The sequence below is a fragment of the Oryza brachyantha genome, chromosome 7 (assembly GCF_000231095.2).
Source record: "Oryza brachyantha chromosome 7, ObraRS2, whole genome shotgun sequence".
NCBI lineage: Eukaryota > Viridiplantae > Streptophyta > Magnoliopsida > Poales > Poaceae > Oryza > Oryza brachyantha.
In genome coordinates this window covers 2,075,587-2,099,891 of record NC_023169.2, presented here as the reverse complement: position 1 = coordinate 2,099,891, position 24,305 = coordinate 2,075,587, and the positions used below count along the sequence as shown (strand labels likewise).

Genomic DNA, 24,305 nt, shown 5'->3' with positions numbered 1-24,305 from the left:
TAGACTTATGGCTATCATCGTGTTCATGCCAGATTGAGATAAGCGTGTGCTTGGTTTCACCTATCAGCCTGTTTGGCAAGAGTGGGAAAGTGGAGAGAGCTGAGGATGAGTCACGGGAGTCATTATTTTGTATACATATGTATTAATATAACTTATAATAAAAAAACTATTAATAGTAACACATTCCATCATAATAAAATAAAAAAATTATTTAAGTTTTTTTAATAAGACTTATAGTTAAACATTGTCATTAAATAATAATACGATCTATTTTCACTGTTTCAGATTATAAGGTTTGTCTAAAATCATCGATGCATCCAATAAATCTAGAAAAAAACTAAAAAATCATCGATGCATCCAATAAATCTAGGCAAAACTAAAAAAATCTTATAATACGAAACAAAGAGAATATAAAAAAATATGAAATAAGTTTTTGTTTATTTTCACCGAAGAAAACGAAAGTCCTGCTTCATATATATACTAACTGCATTCCATATAGTGTATCTTTTATAAATAATTAATTTTAATTTTATACTTATTTATTAATCAATACCTATAAAGTTCGACTTATATACAAATACAAAAAATATAACGGGTGCCCTATTTCTCATAGTCTCAATTTTTTTTCAACCTTTCCGCCACCTGAAAGACCAAAATGCCCCCATTCTTTTGTATCGAACGTATCCACATCAATCTCCTCACCCTAGTACTGTAGTATCCTTCGTTCTCCGTCGTCTCTCTCCCGTAGTCCCGTGCGCGGCAGGGACAGCCGGCCGGCCGGCGAGCACCCCCCCTCCCCCCCGACGCGCTCTCCCTTGCGGCGGCCCAGGACGGGCTTCTCCTCCCCTCTCCTCCCGCCGCCTGCGCTGATCTCCCCGCGAGGCAGGGGCGCTGTCGTCCTTCATCCTCACCGGTGAGCATCCTCATCCTCTCTTCTCACCTCTCTATATCCGTGCACTTTTTTCTTCCCCGGAATCTGCATCATGAACCCTAGATAGGCTCTCTTCTGGATCTGTTTAATTTGCCTTAATAATAACCTTAAGGGAGATTGTTAACAGTTTTTTTTTTTTTTTGTTCACAACATGTTTGGGGTTTCAACTGAACTCCCATGTCCCACAGTGGATCCGCCCCTGAGTGCCATGGTTGATGCTGCGCAATGTGGTGGTGTTGAAATTTGACGGCAAACGATGCTGATGCATTAACTCTTCTATTATAGATTTGTCCATTACGACAGTTTTCCGGATAGGGTGCGGGCAGTTTTTGCATGTACGAACTGATTATTAGTAAAGCTACTGAGATTTGACATGCGCTAATCAGCTATTAATGACCCTGAGGGAGTGAGGGTTCCCTGTCAGAAGTTCAAACTTTTATCCACTCTCGTGTTCCTCTCCTGATCTTTGTCATATTACAATTACAGATTGCACTGCATGCTCTGATGACATCTGATATGAGACCACTCAACAGCCAAAAGGGTCAGACCTGTGGAGTTTCTGACCAAGCTTGCCACAGCAAAAGCAAAAACGACAATGATGGAAAACCATCACGTGCTAAAGTGAATGGAGTTTCCTCGTTGAGCGGGAGCCATAATGATGAGAAATTTTTGAAAGAGAACTCTGGAGCATGCAATTTAAATTCTGACCATGCCAATTCTTTATCAGTAGATGGGGTCAGAGTTTCTATAGCAAGGTCAGAACTAATTGACAATTCAGATCATGATGGTTGTCTGCATGTCAAGAATGAAAGCTGTATGGCTTGTGATGATCTGCTTCAAGAGTCTGACGGAGAACAACATGGGGGTACACTGGAGGATCTATTTTCCTTTAATGACGAGGAGGATGATGACAGTGATTGGGAACCCTCTGCTCGCCTTGCTTTGGACAGGTGGTTTTGCTTGAACTGTACAGTGCCAAATATGGAAGATTTTGCACATTGCCAGGTAAGCTTTTTTACTTTGTCAGTGCAATTAGGAATGTCGTATGATTTCTTAGAAATTTTAGTTCAGATCATCTAGTGACATTATCTTGACTTTGGTTTTCTTGATGTTTATTCTTATACTCTAGAATTGCAATGAGCTTAAAGGATCTGCAGTAGTTGGATATGATGCTTTCAAAGCTCATCTTGCACAGGCAGCTTTTTTATCTTCTGACACAGGTGCTTCTTTACACTTGTAACTACGTTATCAATTTGTCATTAGTTTTCATTATTAAATACCAGGCATCTGTTTTAAATATTGGTGCATGCTAATCTCTCTACCTTAACCCTATGTAGTGTAAAACTTAAAAATGTTATATTTCATCACTCAAATTTACGTGATTACAAACAAACCTGGTATACTAAGGGGAGCTTGGTGAAAATAGCTTTAAGAAGTGACAAAATATTCCATCCCAGTATTTTAAACCAGGTGATGACAAGTGTGTGTGAGGGGAAAATGAAACACTTGGTGATGGGGCGCATGCCAGCAGCCCCGCTGCTGTTGTTTGTTGACAAAGGGTGACCATGCATGGGTACCAACCAAAGTTTGCAACATACTAAATAGCACATCTTTCTCACAAAATCCTTCCAAATGGGCACCTTTGGATTCATAGATGATAGGTCTAATCTGTCACCCAGCGTTTGAGGTAAACAGAACAATACTCTTTATTGCTGTTCTTTCTTTCTCTTTGCAAATATGTGGTTGGCTGGTCGCCCCTCAAGTTTGAAGCTTCCTCTACATAAACTGGACTCATGATTTTGTACAAATAGCATTTCTCACTTGCATGAAATTTGCTCCACTATATAGAAACAGTATCGGTGAGCCGTATTTTATCTGTATGGATAATTCTTATTTCCTGCAAGTTGCGATGCTTCAATAGAAGTCATTTTGGCAAATCATGTAAGATTTTCTGTGATAATAGAGAAGGCAGTAGATACTTATCCAGCATGTTCATGTTTAGCATGACAGTCTGTAGTGCATAATGGTCCCATTATATCGGTTGTTCGTATGCTACGTGTAGCTTCTCAATTGGTTGCATACTCTATTTTATGCAGCACTGCCATCGGTATCCACAGCTGTCGGTTTTGATGAAAGAATGCTGCTCCATAGTGAGGTAAGCTATTAACTTCCAATTAAGTCATATAAACTAGCAGGTAATATGATATATATTTGGATCTGACATCTTACATGAGAAGTGCCATTATTTTTCTCTCTTTTTTCCATTGTGAATAGCAAGGATGAGTGTATAAATATTAATTGCTCCTAATTGTGCTCACTGAATCTTTTTGTTTGATTGCTTATGAGTTGTTTCCTCTGAGAGATACTTGTTCATACCATTGGAGGACAAAATAGAAACCTACAAGCTCATTTGGATTGCTAATTTGGCATCAAAATAAGTTGGTTCATCTTCTTTGGTAGAACATGAAAAAGTTGATGTTTTTTTTCTTGTTTCTGTATTTACTTCTGACCAATGTAAACTATTCTCTTTGAACATGGGTTAAAATAATTCTTTCTCAAAACCAGTTGGATTTGATAAAGCATTATTTTCTTTTGAAAGTACCTTTTTTGGCCTCCTAAATTTCTCTTGTCAGCACAGAGCCACTATAGCTTTGGACTGATGTCTGACATTTCAATGTTATCAGATAGAGATTAAACCAAATCCACATCCAGAAAGGCCTGACCGCCTTCGTGCAATTGCTGCTAGTCTTGCTGCCGCAGGTATTCTATCATTAACTTTGAGATTTCTTTTCCATTTAACTATTCAGCAGAAACAACTGTGGTAAAAAAGTTCCTGTGCAATTTTTTTGTGATTTTCTTATCACACACACACACACACACATACACAATGTTTTCCAAAAATACATATGGTAGCTAATCAAGTAATCAACACTGATAATAGTTGACTCGTGCTGCAGCAAATTCATTAACTGTTTCCCTGCAAACCATGTTGATTCAGATGGTCTGATGAAATAACCTTGCTATCACATTGCTTATCAAGCTATACACTAAGCCACTAACTCATATTTCCAATATCTCAGGTATCTTTCCCTCTAAATGTGTTATGGTACCTCCTCGAGAAATCACGAAGGAAGAACTCCTAACAGTAAGTAAGAGTTTGGCCTGTTAATTATTTTTGCTGTCATATGTTTCCTCAGTATACTTGTCCATATAATCTTCTTGATAATCCTAACACATTCAAAATTGTGTTTACTTCTAGGCCCATACTTCAGATCACATTGACAGTGTTGAGCAGACAAAAAACATGCTTTACAGGTACTATGTTTAATTGATACTCCCTCAGTCCAAAAATATAAGCATTCCTAGCTGTGAACCTGGACAAATTTTTTGTCCAGATTCGTAGCTTCAAACGCATATATTGTTGGACGGAGGTAGTACTTAAAAGCCATCTTGTAATTGCCTCTCTTTAATTTTGTACCGTACAGTTTATTTGAATATAATTGATTACATGCTGACATTACATTTGCTGCTTGTGTGTTCTAGTCTTGCTGTTGCTGGAAAGATTCTTGTTGTCATAACATCATTTTGGGGTCGATTTGTAGTTACTTCACTTCGGATACATATGCAAATGGACACTCAGCATGTGCTGCCAAACTTGCAGCAGGGATATGTGCTGATCTTGCTAGCTTGATAGTTTCTGGGCATGCTCGTAATGGATTTGCAATGGTACTGTGCATATCATGTCATTTTTTCAATTCTTGGTCTCTTTTTTGCACAGCACACCTAGACATGTGGGAATTAATTTTCTTGATCTACGTTGCATGTCTGTTGTTTGATACTGACTGCATTTACTGGAGGACAGGTGAGGCCTCCTGGGCATCATGCTGGGGTGAAGCAAGCCATGGGATTTTGTCTTCACAACAATGCAGCAGTGGCTGCATTAGCTGCACAAAGAGCTGGTGCCAAGAAAGTATTAATAGTTGACTGGGTAATGCTGGTTACAAGTTTGCATTTGAATTTATACCATCGCATTCTAAATGGTTGTTAATCCATCTCATCAGTAGTTCTCAATTGTTGTTGCAGGATGTGCACCATGGTAATGGAACACAGGAGATATTTGATGGGGACAATTCTGTGAGATCTCATCTTCCTTTTTGTTGCTAATTGCTTTGATGTCTTTTTATAGTGTTGGGAAAGGAAAAGGAGGAAAATTCTATCATTTAAAATTTTGGTCCCTTTTTTTACCTATCGCATAATATTGATATTATTGCCTTTATATTGTTTTCACTTACTTTTCTAGTCAGTCATTTGGTTTTCATTTTCAAATTGCCACATATTGTTCTTGGACTCACCATAATGTTTTTGGGTAGAAGAGTAGGGCATTCATTTACTGGATGTAGAGGTTTAAATAGTAGTCATTTTAATAGACTGTGGAGGTTGTACCCAGCTCCAAAGTGGATTCGAAATGAACTTGTCACCCCTTTGTTTCTAAATTCGATCCACCGTTTCCGCCTGTTCATGAGTTTACTTGCATCTTTGTAGAACATGGTTGTTAAGGCAGTAAACTGACCCCAGCCCGCCTTACTGCCTTAGACATAAGGTGTAAGCAAGGTGATGCCTTAAACACTTATAATAATCTGAATTTTAGCAACACATATGCTATAAATACAGAGGAAAGGGGGCTAGGCAGGGAGAGCATAGAAGAGTACTCTGTAATGGGAGGGGGAGGAACAGAGGGAAAACAATCCGGATTACCATACCAGCAGTGGAAGAAAGAAATTGCCAGAACGGAGACCATATGTCCACATCGCCATAACAGAGCAGAGGAAGAAATAGATCACCAGAACAGAGGCCAAATAGCCAGGGCAGAACAGAGGAAGGGGCAGAGAGAGGAACATAACACAGATCAAAGGAAGAAACAGAGAAAATTGTAGAATTTATTGCGCCTTTTCACCCACAAAATTTGGCGCCCTTAACTGCCCCCCTTGGCGTGCAGGGTCCATCTCCCCAATTGTTAGCATGCCTTTGGCTAATTGCTGCGAAATCTGTGCCTTTTTCTTTATATATAGCATAGCCTTAGTGCAATCTGGTAAGGTGAATCTGACACCTTGAGCCTGCGAGCACCTTACCGCTTTAGCGACGCCCTAATAGCCATGTCTTAGGAGTTTACACCCAGAAGAGTTTTCATTTCTAAGTTCAAATCTCTTCAAATGCTATATTCTTCCTTTTTCTTTATCACAGCAAGCTGGTATGTTAGTGCTAGAGGTTCAGCATTTAATACAAGAGTACTAAAGTCAACAGTTTATTAGATGATTAGATCACAATTTATTACACCCATGCTGCAGACCTTATCAGAGTAGTATTCGTTTTTTTCAGAACAGGGACCAAATATTTTTACTCCCTCCTATGTTCATCTACCTGACGTTACTTATACTATACTTCCATTTGCATAGCCAGCAATGAACATGTTTTTCTTCCCTGTATTCTCATTTCTTACATGGAAAAGGTACTTTTTTCCAGGTCTTGTACATATCACTACATCGTCATGAGGATGGAAGTTTCTACCCTGGAACTGGGGCAGCACATGAGGTGACTTCATTTGAAGATCATTTAAAATTTATACAACACTACATCTGAACTGCATCCTATTGGAACCAACCTTTTGCTGGTTAACTGAATCTGGAATATTTGGGGCATCTGTTTTAACAGATTGCATGACTCTTTTTTTTATCAGAATTTCTGACCTGAGCTGTGGAAAGTTGAGTTTTAAGATGATTTGTTTTATATTGTGATTTCTTGCATGGGCATCACTTCAGGTTGGAGTTATGGATGGCCAAGGATTCTCGGTCAATATACCTTGGAGCCGTGGTGGTGTTGGAGACAATGACTACATATTTGCTTTTCAGCATGTGGTGCTTCCGATAGGTAAGAGTTGAAATAGTGACATGTGCATGTGCTAGTAATATATTCTCAACATAACAATGCTTAACTTTAATCTGTAAAGTCAAGACTTTTGAAATTCTTGTGCTTTGTCTTCTATGAGACTTGGTATTTTAGAATTTTGGATCCGTATTATAAAGGGCACAGACATAATATACTCACACATTGGAACCAAAGTTGCTAGTTTAATATTGCAGGGTTTTAATATTCATTGGGTAAAACATGTCTGCCTAAAGTACTTAAGCCACGGGCACCTCGTTATGTATATTAAGTTACATACATAACCGTTGCCTATTGTCTGCAATTGTTTCTACCTTGTTTTACCCTATCGTGTTTTTGTATATATTGCTGTCAAGTGTCATTGCATGTTCTTGTTTCAATGAATTTTCTTTCATGTGTGCAGCTGCAGAGTTTGCTCCAGACATTACCATTATATCTGCAGGATTTGATGCAGCGAGGGGCGACCCTCTGGGTTGTTGTGATGTAAGTTAGCAATACTTGCCGTAGTTGTTTTCTCTAAATTATGAACCTGTTCCTTTCCACCTTCATGTTCACATAATTTTAGAAATCTTTGATAATCCTAGATTTCTGGTACGCTTGTACATCCTACCTGGCTTCTTCTTAGAAATGGATGTTCAGACTTTGCAGAGGATTTTCTTGTCATGAAACTTACGCTAACCTTTTGTATTGCTTCATATAGGAAAGTTATGTTTGGAATTTTCTTGAACCACATTGAAATGCCATTCAAGCTAACGTGGTACATAGAAACCGGGCTTCCTTTTGAAGCTAATTTTAAGACTACTCATGTTTGAACTTTTTCTTGAACCACATTGAAACACCATTTGGGCTCATACGCATTTGCTTCTTTAGGGATGCAGTCAATGGTATGAATGTGAGATTCATCGCTGTCCTGTTTGATATGTCATACATATTTGTAAATACTAGAGCTTAGTCAAATACGTAGATGATAACTATGCTCCACGTTGATACCTTTCATGTTTGTTTGCTGAGTCATTCTTGTCTGTATGCCTTGTTTGTCCTGGTTGATATTCAATGTGCTCCATGCCAGTGTGGTAATTTTGACCAACTTCTTTTATTATTAATAGGTCACTCCTGCTGGATACTCTAGGATGACGTCCATGCTAACTGCTTGTTCACAGGGAAAGTTGTTGGTTATACTTGAGGGAGGGTAGGTGCACAGATTTTCTATTAATTTAGGAAGATAAATAAATATTCAAGAAGTAGGTAATGCCTAGAAATTTGATCCGTTTGAGATGATTGCGTGTCATCTGTGTTCTGTCAGTCAGGCTGTCATCTGATGCTAAACACAGTATCCTGCTCAGCGTTTTTGGATTTCAGGCACTAAATTTTAAATTGTTTATTTTTATTTTGACCAGATAAGTAAATTCTGTAAAAGTATATTTAGTTGAGATTTGAGAAACCCAAATCAACACTTAAGCCTTGCTTTTCATCCTGCCTACCTTTGATGTGCAGATACAATCTTCGGTCTATATCCTCATCAGCTACCGAAGTTGTTAAGGTATGCATTTTTTGCAATAACATCTTATTCTTTTCTAATGGCATTTATAAATACCAAAAGGAGGTGAGGAACTATAGCTATGTTTGATCAACTGCCTTGGTGTCATAACTCTCCTTTCCAGCAATTGCCCCAATATCTTTGAACGAAAATTCTGTTGTGGCATAAGTCAAGGATTCAACTTATTTTTTATTGCCTACTCCCTCCGTCCCAAAATAAAGCAAACTTTTGATCATCAATGTCCAGCGTTTGACAATCTGTCTTATTTGAAAAATTTTCAATAAATAAAAAAAGTCATACGTAAAGTACTATTCATGATTTATCATCTAGTAAAAATAAAAATGTTAATTGTAATTTTTTTTGAATAAGATAGAGTCAAACATTATAGGTAAAAAGCGAAAGATTGATTTATTTTGGGACAGAAGGAGTAACTGCCTATGGACCGAAGCTCAAGGACCTCATATGTAGCAACTGGTTTGATTATTTTTATCTTTCTGCTAGGTGGATTAGATGCTAACATGATGAATGGCCTCTTGCAGTTATTTGACCACTTTGCTACAATTAATTGCACTGCTGTGGATTGTATTTGCAGACAGTTCAGCATTTTGACATTATCATCATATGTCTATGGTAGAATGCCGATATAAAAATACATGCAGCTGCTGTAATTATTCATCTGGGAGGAGTTATGCTTGTAATGTTATCATACTGTTGTTGATCCATCTTGACAATATTTGGCACTTGCAGGTCCTACTTGGGGATAATCCTATTTATCATACAGGTGCAACTGAACCGTCAGAGGAGGGCATACAGACTGTCTTACAAGTCCTGAGTATCCAGCAGCAATTTTGGCCAGTTTTAGTTCCATCCTTTGCATCAGTTCTGTCACTGCAGCGGTCGGTTTTTTCCAAATATAGTGAGTGATGAAAGTGCAATCAACGTTGCTACTAATTAAACTATATATATTAAGACCTTGATGAGTAGTTTATTATTTATGATTGTGGACACAAGGGTTCGAATAATCAGACTCGACCTCTGTGCTAGTTTTTGGCCAGTAAACAACCACATGGTTTGGGACAATGGTGCTAACTTTCTGGTTCTTCACATGGTTTAGGTTTTAGTGTTTTACAACCGAAGGGCTTAAAGAGCATGCTTGATCTTTTACATTAGCTACCATGCAATATATATTTTCTGGTGGACATGCTACTTTCATTGGTTGAGTTCCCTGTTAAACAACCCGTAAATTCTACTTCCTAAAGCTGGCTAGTTCTGAGGCCCCAAACTCTGCCATAGTGTCGTGTACAGTAGCTTGCCAGAGACTTGTTTATAGTAAGTGTAGTCTCACTGAGACCAATGAGGTTTTGGGCTGTTTCTTCTGGTAGAATTACTTAAGTATAGATTTTTTAAAAAGAAGTTCATAAACGGACAGTAAAGTTCACATCCCATGCAAAGATTCTAACATGTTCTCTTAGGTTAGCTTGATGGCTTTATCCAATTTGCTTCCCACTTCCCACTGCTAAAAAAGATAGAAGATTGAGTGAGCTCATTTAGACCAGCCATGTCAACTCTTTATGAATTCCAGTTGCACTGATATTTATAGCTATGCTGCAGCATTTTATGCTGATATTGCAATAAGTAATGTAGTGAGTGACTTATGGTTGGGACGAATGGAGAGAAATTTACAGCATGCATTAAAATACAATACCTTATATGCTAATTTGCGTACTCACATAGATAACCAAAGCAACAGAACAAACATTTATTTATAACTTTTAGTAGATCTTGAAAGCAAGGCCTATGGACAATTTTAAATAATATTTGATTTTTCTTATGCCGTGGCTTGTTCATTTAGAGAACATGATATTTGATCTTGTTCTATTATATACTGTTAGATTAGGGCATTTTATATACATGAAACTGTCTGAGGACTCATTTTTTGTTTACTCTTAGCTTCTGCAGTAAAGTGATTTATATATCTTTTGATATAATCTCTTTTTTGGGATGTATAGCCAGTGAAGGAAACAAGAAAAGGAAGCATGCAGGAGGAGCAGGGCCTTTCTGGTGGAAATGGGGAAGCAAAAGGCTTCTGTACGAAGTGCTATTTGAGGGCCGCTGTCTGCGAAAGATCAAGGATACATGCAAAGAAAAATCGAATGATGAAGCAGAGCCCTAAATGCGCTGCTGCTGCTGAGGCCTGACTGCTGATCTTCTCAACATCAATAGTGTAGTGGGCTGACTGGGGTTCCCTGAAGCTGTGTAGCTTTGCATATACCGGGCCAAATTTTGACTGGAGAATTAAAATGGTAGTTCGTGTTTTTAGGTGAAATTTGTGAACTTGTTGACATGTATTGGGATGTTTACTTGTCCTAGCAATAGAGTTTAAGTTTACCATCCCATAGTCTATCGAATAATGGTAGTTCGTGTTTTTAGGTGAAATTTGTGAACTTGTTGACTTGTATTGGGATGTTTAGTTGTCCTAGCAATAGAGTTTAAGTTTACCATCCCATAGTCTGTCGAATGATCCTGATCCTGATACTCATGTTCATTTCATTGTTTCATTTTTGTTGTCTCGTGGACCGTGGTAATTTAGATGTTAACCTAGCATATATTAGCAAACACTCAAACAATCTTGATTGGTTTGTGCATTCCTCTGCCGGAATGACATGATCAACTTCCCCTGGAAGTTGTTAGGTGCCCTTGGCAACAATCATTCGTTACTGTATGACATGATTCACCATGTTTAAGGTCTGTTAGCAGTTCATCTCTGATATAGCTTTTATAGTGCAAGAGTATGTTGATCTAGGATTTTCATGCCATAAGCATGAACCTGGCAGTCCTATTTATGTGAAGCTGTATAGATGTCATTAAAGAACTCATTGTGCCGAATCCTATCTTGATATCTTCTTATTCTTGTTCTGCAGCATAGCAGTGCAGCTTTGATGACTCCTCTCACCATCTGTAATCTGTCGTAGAAGCGACTGCGTTCTTTTGATCTTCACCTACTCACTAGAAAGTAACTATTTCAGTGGATAGTGGTAAGTCGAAAGTAGTCAAAAGTACGTGATGTTTTGGAGCAGGTCGGCCTTTATATACCACAAGGACCACAAATATAGGACTAGGGGTTTGTTTTTGCCTTAAGTTGTGTCGTTGAATTTGGATTTGACTTCAGTATATTAGGGATATTGGGACGTAGGGTTCGGTTGGTATCAATATATACGTGAGAGCGTATCGGCATGAAGGGTGATATATGCCAAGGCTTGTTTTGCTCTTTGTATGATTCCAACAAGATGTATGTAAATGCAAGATTGGGGCTTCCTATCTAGCGAGACTAACCTAGATTAGATGTCGATGAAGTCGATGAGATCGTATGGATTTGATCTTGACGAATATGCTCCCTAATCTTAATGTGATGTGGCTTGTGTATCTTGTTGTTGGTCCCCTTCCCTTCTAAAAGGTCTTCTCAGGTAAGACTCATGTATTGCAGCTTATGGCTTAGAAAGCGTCTCTTACTCGGATTGGACTAGACAATATCCCATCCAAGTGACCAAGTATGATCATATCTCCTTAGTCACTTCCTATTTGAAACATATGGATCCCATGTATGGTCAACAGGATACATAACATCCCTCTATATATGCTAACAAGGTATTATATGGTATGACATACCTATGACACTGACAACTTGTCACACCAAAAAGTTAGGCGGTTACAATTTTATACACTTGTTTGCTTCATACCATAATTATGACTAGCAACAATTTTTTTCTCTATACGACTTCACATGTGATAGTTTCATATTCTAAGCTAACATTGGCTATGTTGTGGCTAGCATTTTCTTAGCCATACTTTTTATGGCAGCTACATCTTACCTAAAGTATGGTTTGGCAAAGTTAGCAAGTAACCAAACAACCCCTTACAATCTTAATCACACGAGACCGTACAAATTATTATACATTATTCTATATACATACCTACATTTAAGAAAAAAATAAAATTTTTTCGTTCACTGTATATAAGAAATCCATAGTTCCACATGACTCACACAAGAATGTGTTCCCTTCCGGGTTTTTCTATACCATCCTATGCTGGATCCGAGATTGGTCATGTGAAAGCTCAATGGATCATGAATTACCAAGAACAAACCGCTTACATATTCGAATCACCATGGCATCAATCGAATACAGATAGTTCAATAACAACATTACGGAGCTATTTAGTCTTGCCTTACCGAAACACACTTTGAATAGTATTTTCACTATGTTTCATTTGCTACAAAATCTTGCCAATAAGACAATATTGCCAAATTTTGGCAATACCAAAACTTCCTCAAATTTGGCATTGCCAATATTTTGATATAGTAGCAAACCAAAGAAGCCCTAATTTACTGTGTGGTCATTTGCACACTGGTTCATATGCGCTAAATAAATTCATTACACCAAAACAATCATTTTACAAGATGTGTACCTATGTGGTATCACCATACAAGTTTTTTACCGTGAGCTCACTGCCAATGTCCTTCTTTACAATTATCCATGTGAGTGAATTTATTATACATGTCATCACAATTATTTTTATCCATTGCAATGCACCGGTATTTTGTTAGCCTAACATTCAAAAGCCATGACCTGTGACCAAAGCACAAACAGTAATTCTAGGAATAGAATATTATACTTCTATTCTTAGCGGTTTAAAGCAAAGTATAAAAATAGGAAACGATAAAACAATATGTAGGGTAATTTAAAATTTAAGTTTAATTACAGTTCATAAGTTGATAGCTGCCAACTACACACTTATTGAGTCCAATTTTTTCTCTAGAAATTAAAATGGTTATTTTATATTTTCCTATGAGACAAATGGCATCTCAAATCATATTCCATTTGCCTAACATATATCATCCGCGTATGTATGAATTCTGCCGAACAATAGCATGGTTTAAAATAGCATCAAAGCAAACATCTAGCTCCTTTATCAAGACGACACTCGAAACAGATTACGCTAATGTCTGAAGAAGGCGTATTTCGAACGAAATGCGCCAACGCCAACCTCACTCTCTCGCTTCGGAATAATTAACTTTTTGTCACTCTTAAAAATAACACTAACATATTTATCACTGAGCCCACATGTCATAGATACATGAGGGCTCACATATAATAGACAGCGAACAACAAATATATTATGTGTCAGTGGCAAAAAGTTAAATCCCCCTCCGGCTTCCCCTTCGTTCACGGGCTCACAGCCCACTCCTTTCCCCCGCTTCTTCTTCTTCTTCTTCCCTAAACCCTCCACTCCACTCCACTCCACGGGATACCCAAACCCCACGACTCCTCGAATCCTCCTCGTCTCGCTCCCGATTTCCTCCGGGGGTTTAGCCGCCTCCCCGAATCCGGCGACCACACCTCCCGATTCCGCCCAGTTCCCGCGACGATCGCTCGCCAAACCCCCCCCCTCATTGTTAATCCCATCTTCTTCTTCTTTTTTTCGTCTGTGGCGTTTGATGCCGTTGCGGTTGAGAGGCGGCGGGGGATCGAAGCGAGGGATGCCGGCGCCGCCGACGACGACGCCCAAGGCGCTGGTCCACCAGAGGTTCGGCGCCAAGGCGTGCTACAGCGTGGAGGAGGTGCGGGAGGCCGTCGACGGCGGCTGCCCCGGCCTCGCGCTGCCGCAGCAGACCAGGAGCGTCTACCGCTGCTCGCTCGACCTCCCCGGCCTCACCGTCGTCACCCCGGGCACTTTCCTCAGGAAGAAGGATGCGGAGCAGGCCGCCGCGCAGATTGCCCTCGACAAGGTATCGATGCTCTTGCGTTGTGGTGGCATGCGACCTTGCTTTTATGTATTTATTTATCTTTTTTTGCATTACATGTGTAGTTGCAAAAAAAAAAAATCTTCCATGTGTAGTCATACTGTGATATGTGCAACGCATGATTCATTTAGCGATTATAATTTTACCGAACATAATGGGGAATTGGGGAATGTCGCAAGCACAAATTAGAGTTCTCTCAAGTCCCTACTTAGTCAGTGTCAGAGAATTTATCCGAGTGAGCGCATAACTGTGTTGCTCACTATTGTTGTTACCATTTCTATTGATAACTCCCGTTGATATCTGTTCTGACAAACAATGTCAGGAACAATAATGGGCAAGCAGCACCACTACCTATCTCCTTTGTACTAGACGAAACCCCGCGCGTTGCCACGGGACATCTAAGTGCTAAAGTAGAACTGAACCATAGAAAGATATGTGAAAGTCTTTCTAGATCTGAACTGTAAAAAATAAACTAATTTGTATTATAATATTATAGTACATAATAGTAAATATTCAAACACGTATATATTGAGTATAACACGCAGGACATCTAAGTAAAAAAATAGAATTTAACCGTAGGAAAAGATATGTGAAAGTCTTGTTGGATCTGAACTCTAAAAAAATGTAAACTAATTTATATTATAATATTCTAGTACATAAGAGTAAATATCTAAACACGTATTGAGTAAACAGGTATTACTAACCAGGTACACCATGCACGATACTTAAGTTTGCAGAAGATGATCATGCTTGACTCCTTAATATCCTTTATATCCAACTGTCAGCGATAAGGCTGAATAAATAGAAATGGGATGAGTGTTAAATGATAAAGAAAACACAAAAACACTTTGCAGATGGAGGTCAGCAGAATCAAAGACTAATTCAATCTAAACAACAGTTCAGGAAGAAGGAAAAACGTCAACTCTCGTTATTTGAACATATATTATATACTAATGGACAAATTTGTAAAACATCAAAAAATGATTAATGGGTTACTTAATTGGCAAGGGGGGAAATGGAATTTCTAGAGCAAATTGCATGTCAATCTCTCTAGGAAAAAAGGTTCGCGGCTGTCACATAAATAAAGAAATTCAACTGATAAATGTGTCTTAATCGACAAGCTGAAAAACAAAACAAAATAGATGATCTATTTTAAATATGACTTAAAAATAAGGAGGTTGACAGACTATGATGATTACAATGCTAAAGGTATTGTCAATTTAATAAACAAATAGAATTAGGGGATTGACTGATCTATGATGATTAGAACGCTCAAGGTATTGTCAATTTAATAAACAAATAGTACGCTGCTAACAAATAGATCCATACAGATACTAGAGATCTCATACCATGAACTGTCTCCTTTAATAATAATAATCACACACTATATATACGTAGGTATGTATGAGTTATTGCTGCAAACATTTAGATTACATCCAAAAATAATATTTATATATACATGTTACCTCAAAAATTTCTTTTGACGTTTCTGCCTAGCCTCGCCTCACTGGGTCTCAAGTCTTCTGTTTGGAATCTGATTAGAATTGAAGAAGTGAAATCTTCTGTCTGCAATCTGTCTTCTTGCCTCGCAGGCTTGAAGAAAACTGAAGAAGAAAATATAATTGAAGATTGAAGAAGATGATTGAAAAAAGAAGGCATGAGAAATAGCACATAATATATCAATGCACATGAGCAAATCTTAAAGAACTGAAGATAAAAAATATAACTTGAAGAAGATTGAATATCATAATATATCAAGTTATCAACTTAATTGGCTAGTTACCTATCACACCGCACCTTCTGCAGTATGGTACAGTTCAATCAGTTTCTATTGAAAAAGGACCAATACACATGAGCAAATCTTAATGAAGGCATGAAAAACAACATAGCCAACCATATGGTCCAGTTCTGCTGTTTCCTTGCATCTGGGTGGCTGCCGGCTGGACATGGGCCGCCTGGCCGGTCGCCGTTGGCTTCGGTCACGGTCAGTACCCACGGACGCATGGCCGACAGGACGCAGGAGCCAAGTCGCTGCCGCTGCCGATGACGATCGATGAGGAGGACTGGAGCCTGGAGGAGCCGTGGACTGCCGAGGAGGAGGAGGCGGCGAAGAGGAGATGAGGCGGCTGAGATTTGCAATCGGCAGAGCAGGAGACGAGGAGTCGGCCTCGACGCGTGACGCACGTCGCTAACTGTTGCCCTGCCTGGGGTGCGCGTTGGCAAAGGCCGAATCGCTAGTTCGCCAGCCCATGAGCCCAACAGGAAGCATATGAGGCCGGAAGAGGAGGGGGTCGGCCCTTCTACACGTGTCAACCGATTGCAGCTTGATCGGTCAGATCAAACGGCTACAATTAAGCGATGACGTGGCCTCCTAAAAACTCAGCTTTGTGGGTGAACTATATAGGAAGAAGGGATTACTCTATCGGATAAGCTATTTATCTGTGATGTACATATTATCCTTGTTATATGAAATGTTCTTCATGCCATGGAACTATGGTGATCAACTTTTGTTTTATTTTCCTTTTTGTAGCTTGGTATCCAGCCCACAGCAACTGTTCCCAGTAATCCTGAAGAAGCATGGGATGAACTTATTGCTCGCATATCTGGTTTTTTTGCAGATGAGGTTAGTTTTTTTTTTTTTTTTTGGGCCTGATCTTGTTGTTGTGTTATCATATTTCAGAAACTAAGGTGTGCTCAACAGTAGGCCATAGCAAAAGGATGTTTTGGTAATAGGATCCTTGTGCTGTATGACTAGATTGCGTTTGTCGTACAAACACATGATCATAGCCAGCGAAAATCTTATCATAGGAATATAGAAGTTAAGGACTCTATGTTATTATTAAGAGGTTATGGCTGTGGTAGGAGAGCATAAAAATCGGGCATACTAAAATTTTTCCATAAGCCTTTGCTTTGTAAGTTTTTGCAGTTGCAATCTGCTTTGGTACATACTCTTCTTTACATAGACATATCCCTGCATGAGTCTGAATCATTCTGTGTGCACAATATTATTGTTGAAGCCTTTGTGTATATAATCATGTTATCTTTCAGAGCATCAAATGTAACTTAAAAAACAATTAACCTGCTTCAATTGGCCTTTTCTAACATGTCAAATTTTCCATTCTCAATTCAGAACTTCCCCTCATCGTCTCATCCTCTTATTGGTCACATGTGTGTGACATTCAGAAGAACTGGTGACCGCTTTGGTATTATTCCTCTGTCGGCAATTGCTGCATGTGATGTGAAGATTAATACACTGTGTAAACTTATTGACCCCAAAGCGGAATTTGATCCACTCTTGGTTTTATCATTAATCTATAATGCTGCCAAAAAATCTCCTGGTGTCTCTGTTAGTGATAGCAACTTATGGATTCAGAATCAGAAGCCTTATTCTCCTGAGGCTGTTGATGTGGCACTTCAACGTTGGTCTGGTATAACAGATCTCATAGAAGTAGATGGAATTTATGTTCCTTGTGCGATGGAGGATGAACCTAAGACAATAACACTTAGATTATCACATAATGAACATTACATGGTTGATATAGTATCAAGTCTCTCTGCAAATGATTCCTCCCATGCTGTTGTCTCAAGGTCAGTAGTACTCAACTACTGATTAGTATGCCTTGTCTTCTGACCATGTCAGTATTTTTGTGTGCTCATTATCTTAAAACATTTGTCTCACTGCAGAACAGTTGGCAAAGCATCTTCTGAGATAAGGCTATATTTCTCAGCTCCAAATGTGCAATTTGTTTCAAAGGCGTCAAACAATGGGGTTTCTTCTCTTGGAGATGGCAATATGGAGTGCCTAATAAATAAGCGAGCTTCCTATATTTCTGGTCAAACAATTTATGGAGATGCAATTTTGGCTAACGTTGGATATACAAGGAGAGACTCAGAGCTTCATACTGAAGATGTCACCTTATCCACCTATTACAGGTATTGATTTGTTGATTATATTACCTGTATTGATTCTGTTTTAATTCAGTATATATACACAATATTTTTATGGGTCATCGTCTAACTGCTATCTACTATATATTTTGATCTGATTTTTCTTCACACTGCTATCTACTAGATTGTGTGATTGTGTCACATTCAGCACTAGGTTTTAATATATTGAGATAGAGGTATTACTAATTATGTGATTGATATTCTCTGTTGTTTACATGCACACCTTCTGATTTAACATTAGTTTATTGTTCTTCTGAATAACATGCTTTTTTGTTGATTCAGGATTCTTCTTGGCAAATTACCAAATGGGAATTACAAGATGTCGCGGGACTCGATTCTGGTGGCAGAGCTTCCATCTGTGTATTCTCGTTGTAGTTGGAAAGGTCTTTCTCCGCGAGATCTCCTCTGCTCATTTTGTCGCCTTCAGAGACTAGCAGAACCCTGCTTCACTGTCAATACGACAAGCGCCTATTGTAAAGTGTTAGGATCAGCAGTGAGCTCCGAGGAGATGGAAGTGCGAAAGAATACGGAAAATCAATATGCTAGCGATGGAAGTAATGGCAAGGAGAACCCAGATATGTTCAAATGCGAGGTCAAAATATATTCAAAGATGCAGAAAATTTTACTAGATTATTCGACAGCTGATACTTGGACCAAGGAATCCGATGCCATTCACAATTCTTCATTGAAGGTCTTGATTTGGTTCCAGAGTTCTTTGAAGCAGCTGAACAACCATGGGCAGAAGCTCTCTCCTTCTAAGAGCACTGATGGCTTCACGATCTATCCAGATAACTTTATGCATGAATTTGCCATGTTCTTATCTATTTATGGTAACACAGGTGGTGATGAATCAAGTACATGCTCTACAGTCGGATCGGTTTCTATGGATACATCAGAGCAAAAAAATGAGAACAATGCAATTTTAACACAAATTGAGGGTTCGGATTCTGGTATTTTCCCAACCCATGGATCATTGGCTTGCATAAGCTATACTGCTTCCTTGGTGGTGAAGGACAAAGCAAAGAGATATCTGCTAGAAAGCAATAATGAGTTTGAGTTTGAGATAGGGACTGGAACTGTTAGGAATCAGCTTGAATCATGCGTAACTCAGCTCTCAGTTAATCAAAGTGCATGTTTCATAGCTGAACTGCCTCCTACGGATTTGATCCTGGCCACAGCTACTAAGTTCTCTCATGACCTTTCCAAGATATCTAGAGGTGAGCTCCCCTTAAAACCTCACCCTGGTAATTTTCATCACCTGTTTGAATTGGGCCTAAGCACTATGCTCAAGTTTTAACCATCCTTTCAGACAACTGCTGCCTGGAGTTCTCTGTAAAGCTATTGCAGGTAACTGAACCATTAGAAGATAGAATGGAAAAAGCCTTATTTAACCCCCCTTTATCTAAACAAAGAGTGGAATTTGCTGTTCGGTACATCAATGAACTACATGCTACCACACTGGTGACTCTTCTTCTTACCCTATTTCTCTATTTACAAAGCATTTTAGTTTTTTCACTATTGAAGTTAATATGTCCAGGTTGATTTTGGCTGCGGATCTGGTAGCCTTCTTGATTCTTTGCTAGAGCATCCGACATCCCTTCAAAAAATTGTTGGCGTTGACATTTCTCGGAAGGGTCTCACACGAGCAGCAAAGGTACATGACAGAGCCTTGATGACTGTTGATATTCAGTTCACCCTTTGAATCATCTACTTGTACTTTTCAATGCTTTAAAACTACTCTTTTCATATCTCTGTATTTGCAGAGCCTTCATCAGAAGCTGAGCAGGAAATCATTGATGCAGACAAGTGTTCCAACAGCTGTGCTCTATGATGGTTCGATAACGGATTTTGATTCTCGCATATATAGATATGACATTGGTACCTGCCTTGAGGTCAGTTACTCCTGAGCTGTTTCTGCTGTCTTCTCAATTGCCTCTAGTACATGGATAATGCAATTAATTGATTGAACAAGAATCACATGACTCATAGGGTGTTAGCTCCTAATGTGACTGTAAAGCAACATTCCTGGAGGTCGTAGGACTACATTTGTGATCTAGTTGACCTATGATATAGCAATGTGTTAACATGATTTTGCATATAGTTGTACAGGGGAGACGGCATCCTGATATACGCTGACGCCCAGTTCTTTGGTTGGATATCTCAAATATTAGTTTTAGTTAGATAGATTATTCGACTAACCAAAATTACTTGCAGGTGATTGAGCACGTAGAGGAGGATCAAGCAAGTTTATTTGGTGACGTTGTCCTGAGTTCTTTCTGCCCGACGGTGTTGATTGTTTCAACACCTAACTATGAATACAACCCTATTCTCCAGAGGTCAGCTATGCCCAACAAGGAAGAGGAGCCAGAAGAAAACGCTGGTCCCTGCAAGTTCCGAAACCATGACCACAAGTTCGAGTGGACAAGGTCCCAGTTCCAGCACTGGGCTACCGGCCTCGCAGAGAAGCACAACTACAGCGTCGAGTTCAGTGGTGTTGGCGGCTCAGGTGAGGAGCCAGGCTACGCTTCCCAGATTGCTGTCTTCAGAAGAATGGCATCGAGTCAAGAGGAGACTTGCCAGGACAGAGAGCTGCCTCAACCTTATGAGCTTCTCTGGGAGTGGCCAAATGCATCGCTGCCATCTCACTGAGTTCTGGTGGTATGACCGTAGGAGAGACCCCGACTCGTAACTCTTCACCGTGCTTGTAACTGAGGTGGAGATTGGTACTGTAGTTGGCACTAACTTGTGAGTTGTGATCGGTAGGAAACTCAAACTCAGATTGTGTCGCTGGATATTGGTGGCTTAATAAACTGGTTTCGTCTGCAAAATCTCTGATAGTTTCCAAATCCTATTCCCTTCTGGCGACCCGTCTTTTTCTGACCTTTTGCTTCTGCTGAGGCTTATAAGCCAAAAATTAATTTGTCAACTTTAAATTTGAAGTTGATTTTGGTTTTTTTTTTCACCAAAATTTATTTACAAACCTTGATTTTTGGATCGCTGATAATATGTATATAAAAATTTTATTAATAATTTTCTTTTAAAATATGCTGTGCTAAATAATCGCCACGGGAGTTGTTTTGACGGGTATTGTTTTGACGGGTAGGAGACTCGTATTTATTTTAGTCTAATTTTTTTCTCATCTACAGGGATTTTAGTAATACAACTGACGTGTTTTTGATGCATTTTTTTTGGCTGTGATTTTTTATACAGAATTTTCCTTAGCTTTTATGTGTTCATCATTCTATATTTGTAAAGTAGATTTTTAACTTTCTATTAGTTAATTTTATTGTTTATACTATTAAATAGGTATCACAAAAATCAGAAAATTTTCATCTTAGTCTAGCAAAAATAACGTAGCCAATGTTTTTGTCCATCTACTTGAAAGAATCTGCAAAGAGGTATTAAAATCGTGAGTGGGTCGATCTGTACCGTACGATCAAACTCGGACGGTCCAGATCACATCTCTGTACTTGGGCAAATATACCGAACCGTAGTTCAGATCGAGTGAGTGAGTCATCCGTTCCTTCATGCCGCTCGGCGCGCCGCCGACGCCGGCGGCGGCGGCCGTCCGCCGAGCCCCCACCTTCCAGGCCCGCGGCGCCGCCGACGCAAGGGAGCTGCTTGGGGCGCTGCTGCCACCGAGCCCCACCTTCCGCCACGTCCAGCAGGCGCACGCGCGCCTCGCGGTCCTCGGTCTCGCCGCCTCGCGCGCCATGCCCCACCTCCTCGCCGTCCTCCCCCGCCTCCTCCCGGTCAGGACGCACGACGAAGACGATGACGAAGACGACTACGCCTACCCGCTCGCGCTATTCCGGCGCGCCAACTCCACCTCCGCCTTCGCGTCCAACAACCTCCTCCGCGTGCTGCCGCACCCGCTCCCGCTCAGACTCTTCCCCCGCTTCCCGCACCGCAACCCACACTCCTTCACCTTCCTCCTCGCCTCCATCTCCAACCACCTCAGCGCCGCTGGACCCTCCGCCTCCGGTTGCTCCTTCCTGGGCTCCCACGTGCACGCTCTCGCCGTGAAGGCGGGGGCCGCCGGTGACCTCTACGTGCGGAACGCGCTGGTGCACTTCTACGGCGTCTGCAGCGACGTGGGAGCGATGCGGAGGGCGTTCGACGAGCTGCCGCGCGTGCGGGACGTCCTGACGTGGAATGAGGTTCTCGCTGGGTACGTGCGAGCGGGCATGATGGCTGTTGCGCGGGAGGTGTTTGACGAAATGCCAGAGAGGGATGGCATTTCTTGGAGCACGCTGGTGGGCGGGTATGTGAAGGAAGGTGAACTGGAGGTGGCGCTGGGAGTGTTCAGGAACATGGTGGAGCAGGGCATAAGGCCGAATCAGGCCGCGGTGGTGACGGCATTGTCGGCAACAGCACGGTTGGGTTTGCTTGAGCAGGGGAAGTTTGTTCATGATGTTGTACGGAGATCCGGGATGTCGGTGTGTAAGAATGTAGGGACAGCACTTGTGGACATGTATGCGAAGTGTGGGTGCGTGGCAGTTGCGAGGGAGGTTTTCGATGGCTTGAAGAGGAGGGATGTTTTCGCATGGAATGCCATGATTTGTGGCCTTGCAGCTCATGGTTTGGGGCAGGATGCAGTGGAGCTCTTCGAGCGGTTTATCAGTGAGGGTTTGTCCCCTACAAATGTGACTTTTGTTGGTGTGCTCAATGGCTGTAGTCGTTCTGGTCTTGTTGCTGAGGGGCAGCGCTATTTCAAACTTATGGTGGAGAAATGGAGCATTGAGCCTGAAATGGAGCATTATGGCTGCATGGTTGATCTTCTGGGTCGTGCTGGTCTTGTTCCTGAAGCCATTGAATTGATTGAAGGAATGCATATTGCACCTGACCCAGTTCTTTGGGGCACTGTACTATCTTCTTGCAAGACACATGGCCTGGTGGATTTGGGAGTCTCTGTTGGTAACAAGCTGATTGAACTGGATCCATCTCATGATGGATATTACGTCCTCCTTTCAGATATATATGCAAAGGCGAAGAAATGGGATGAAGTCAGGAAAATCAGGAAATTGATGTCTAGTCGTGGTACCAGCAAGTCAGCCGGCTGGAGCTTGATGGAAGCACAAGGAAAGGTGCACAAATTTCTAGTAGGAGACACATACCACAAAGATTCTGTGCGGATATATGATACACTTGACATGATCAACAAAAGGTTGACAGAGGCAGGGTATGTACCAGATGTGTCATATGTATTGCATGACATTGGGGATGAAGAGAAGGTGCACGCGATCAAGGTGCACAGTGAGCGATTGGCGATTGCTTATGGCTTCATTGTTCTTGAAGCTGGCAGCCCAATCCGTATTGTCAAGAACCTTCGTGTCTGTGGGGATTGTCATGAGTTCAGTAAGATGGTGACAATGGTTTTCGAGAGAGAGATTATTGTGAGAGATGGTAGTCGGTTTCATCGTATGAAAGAAGGGAAGTGTTCTTGCCTTGACTATTGGTAACTATCGAGGGGCACTTTTGACATGATCCAAAATGGATGGTGCACACCTATTGGCTTCGATAGGTGTGTGGAGATGGGATTTCGTCTTTTGAAAGCCCAATCGGTTGTTTTCTCTTAATCCATGTAAATGGGGAATTCAAAGAAATGCAACTCCAAATATAGTACTTCGTATCATTCATCTATCCATGATATATGTCCACATGCCATCGACTCATAGAGTGCCAAATTACTCGGGCCACATAATACGTGGAGATTCGTGGCGAGCGAATTTTCAAAACTAAGCCCGTTTATGAATTTGTCGGCCCATGTTCTTATTATTCTCCCTGATCCACGTTTCCGTCCAGGTGCGTGGATTTTGGATTACAGCTTAGCAAAATAGCTTGTGTAATGTTCGTTTATCGTTTCAGACACGAGAGTTTTGAAACGCAATGGCTGACACTTTGTGCGATTCAGCCTGTCCTGCTCCCCACGCGCCACCGCACGCTATGTCGCCGGCTTGTTCAGTCGGCGAGCTGCCTACAGCCAGCAACGTCACCTACACCTCCGGCTGCTTAGTTGGGTAGTGAGAGGGTCACCGCCGATGTCACCATTGTTGAGGGAGGATGAGGAAGCGCAGTCATTGTTGCACGTAGAGGAAGCCTTAGAATATGAGAGAATTTAGGTGCTACGAAACACTTGCTTCCTATCA

The 24,305-nt window shown here is 40.6% G+C and overlaps 3 protein-coding genes across 5 annotated transcripts; all 3 read left to right on the top strand.

Annotated features, from left to right (window-relative positions):
* The first annotated feature begins 710 nt into the window (after positions 1-710).
* LOC102713922 (histone deacetylase 15-like) lies at positions 711-10,802 on the top strand. 3 transcript variants are annotated; one of them, XM_006657406.3, is made up of 17 exons: positions 711-913; positions 1,418-1,936; positions 2,061-2,151; positions 3,028-3,086; positions 3,616-3,691; positions 4,012-4,076; positions 4,191-4,246; positions 4,534-4,657; positions 4,794-4,919; positions 5,015-5,065; positions 6,452-6,520; positions 6,748-6,856; positions 7,275-7,354; positions 7,978-8,060; positions 8,366-8,411; positions 9,156-9,324; positions 10,418-10,802. In XM_006657406.3, the coding sequence occupies exons 2-17, from the start codon at positions 1,436-1,438 to the stop codon at positions 10,579-10,581; spliced, it is 1,869 nt and encodes a 622-aa protein (XP_006657469.1). In that variant the 5' UTR covers positions 711-913; positions 1,418-1,435; the 3' UTR covers positions 10,582-10,802. The 3 variants fall into 3 exon arrangements, with proteins under 3 accessions (XP_006657469.1, XP_015695177.1, XP_006657470.1); XM_015839691.2 differs by lacking the exon at positions 711-913 and adding an exon at positions 1,080-1,247; XM_006657407.3 differs by lacking the exon at positions 711-913 and adding an exon at positions 1,080-1,266.
* Positions 10,803-13,647: 2,845 nt separating this feature from the next.
* On the top strand, positions 13,648-21,012 carry LOC102713648 (small RNA 2'-O-methyltransferase). Its single transcript, XM_006657405.3, has 9 exons — positions 13,648-14,193; positions 16,739-16,831; positions 17,339-17,796; positions 17,893-18,141; positions 18,439-19,373; positions 19,466-19,617; positions 19,694-19,810; positions 19,920-20,048; positions 20,371-21,012. Exons 1-9 carry the CDS (start codon positions 13,903-13,905, stop codon positions 20,803-20,805), a joined length of 2,859 nt encoding a protein of 952 aa, XP_006657468.1. The 5' UTR covers positions 13,648-13,902; the 3' UTR covers positions 20,806-21,012.
* Positions 21,013-21,683: 671 nt separating this feature from the next.
* Positions 21,684-23,618, top strand: LOC102719407 (pentatricopeptide repeat-containing protein At3g62890). The gene has a single exon (XM_006658240.3). The coding sequence runs from the start codon at positions 21,684-21,686 to the stop codon at positions 23,616-23,618; it is 1,935 nt and encodes a 644-aa protein (XP_006658303.3).
* The last annotated feature ends 687 nt before the right edge of the window (positions 23,619-24,305 follow it).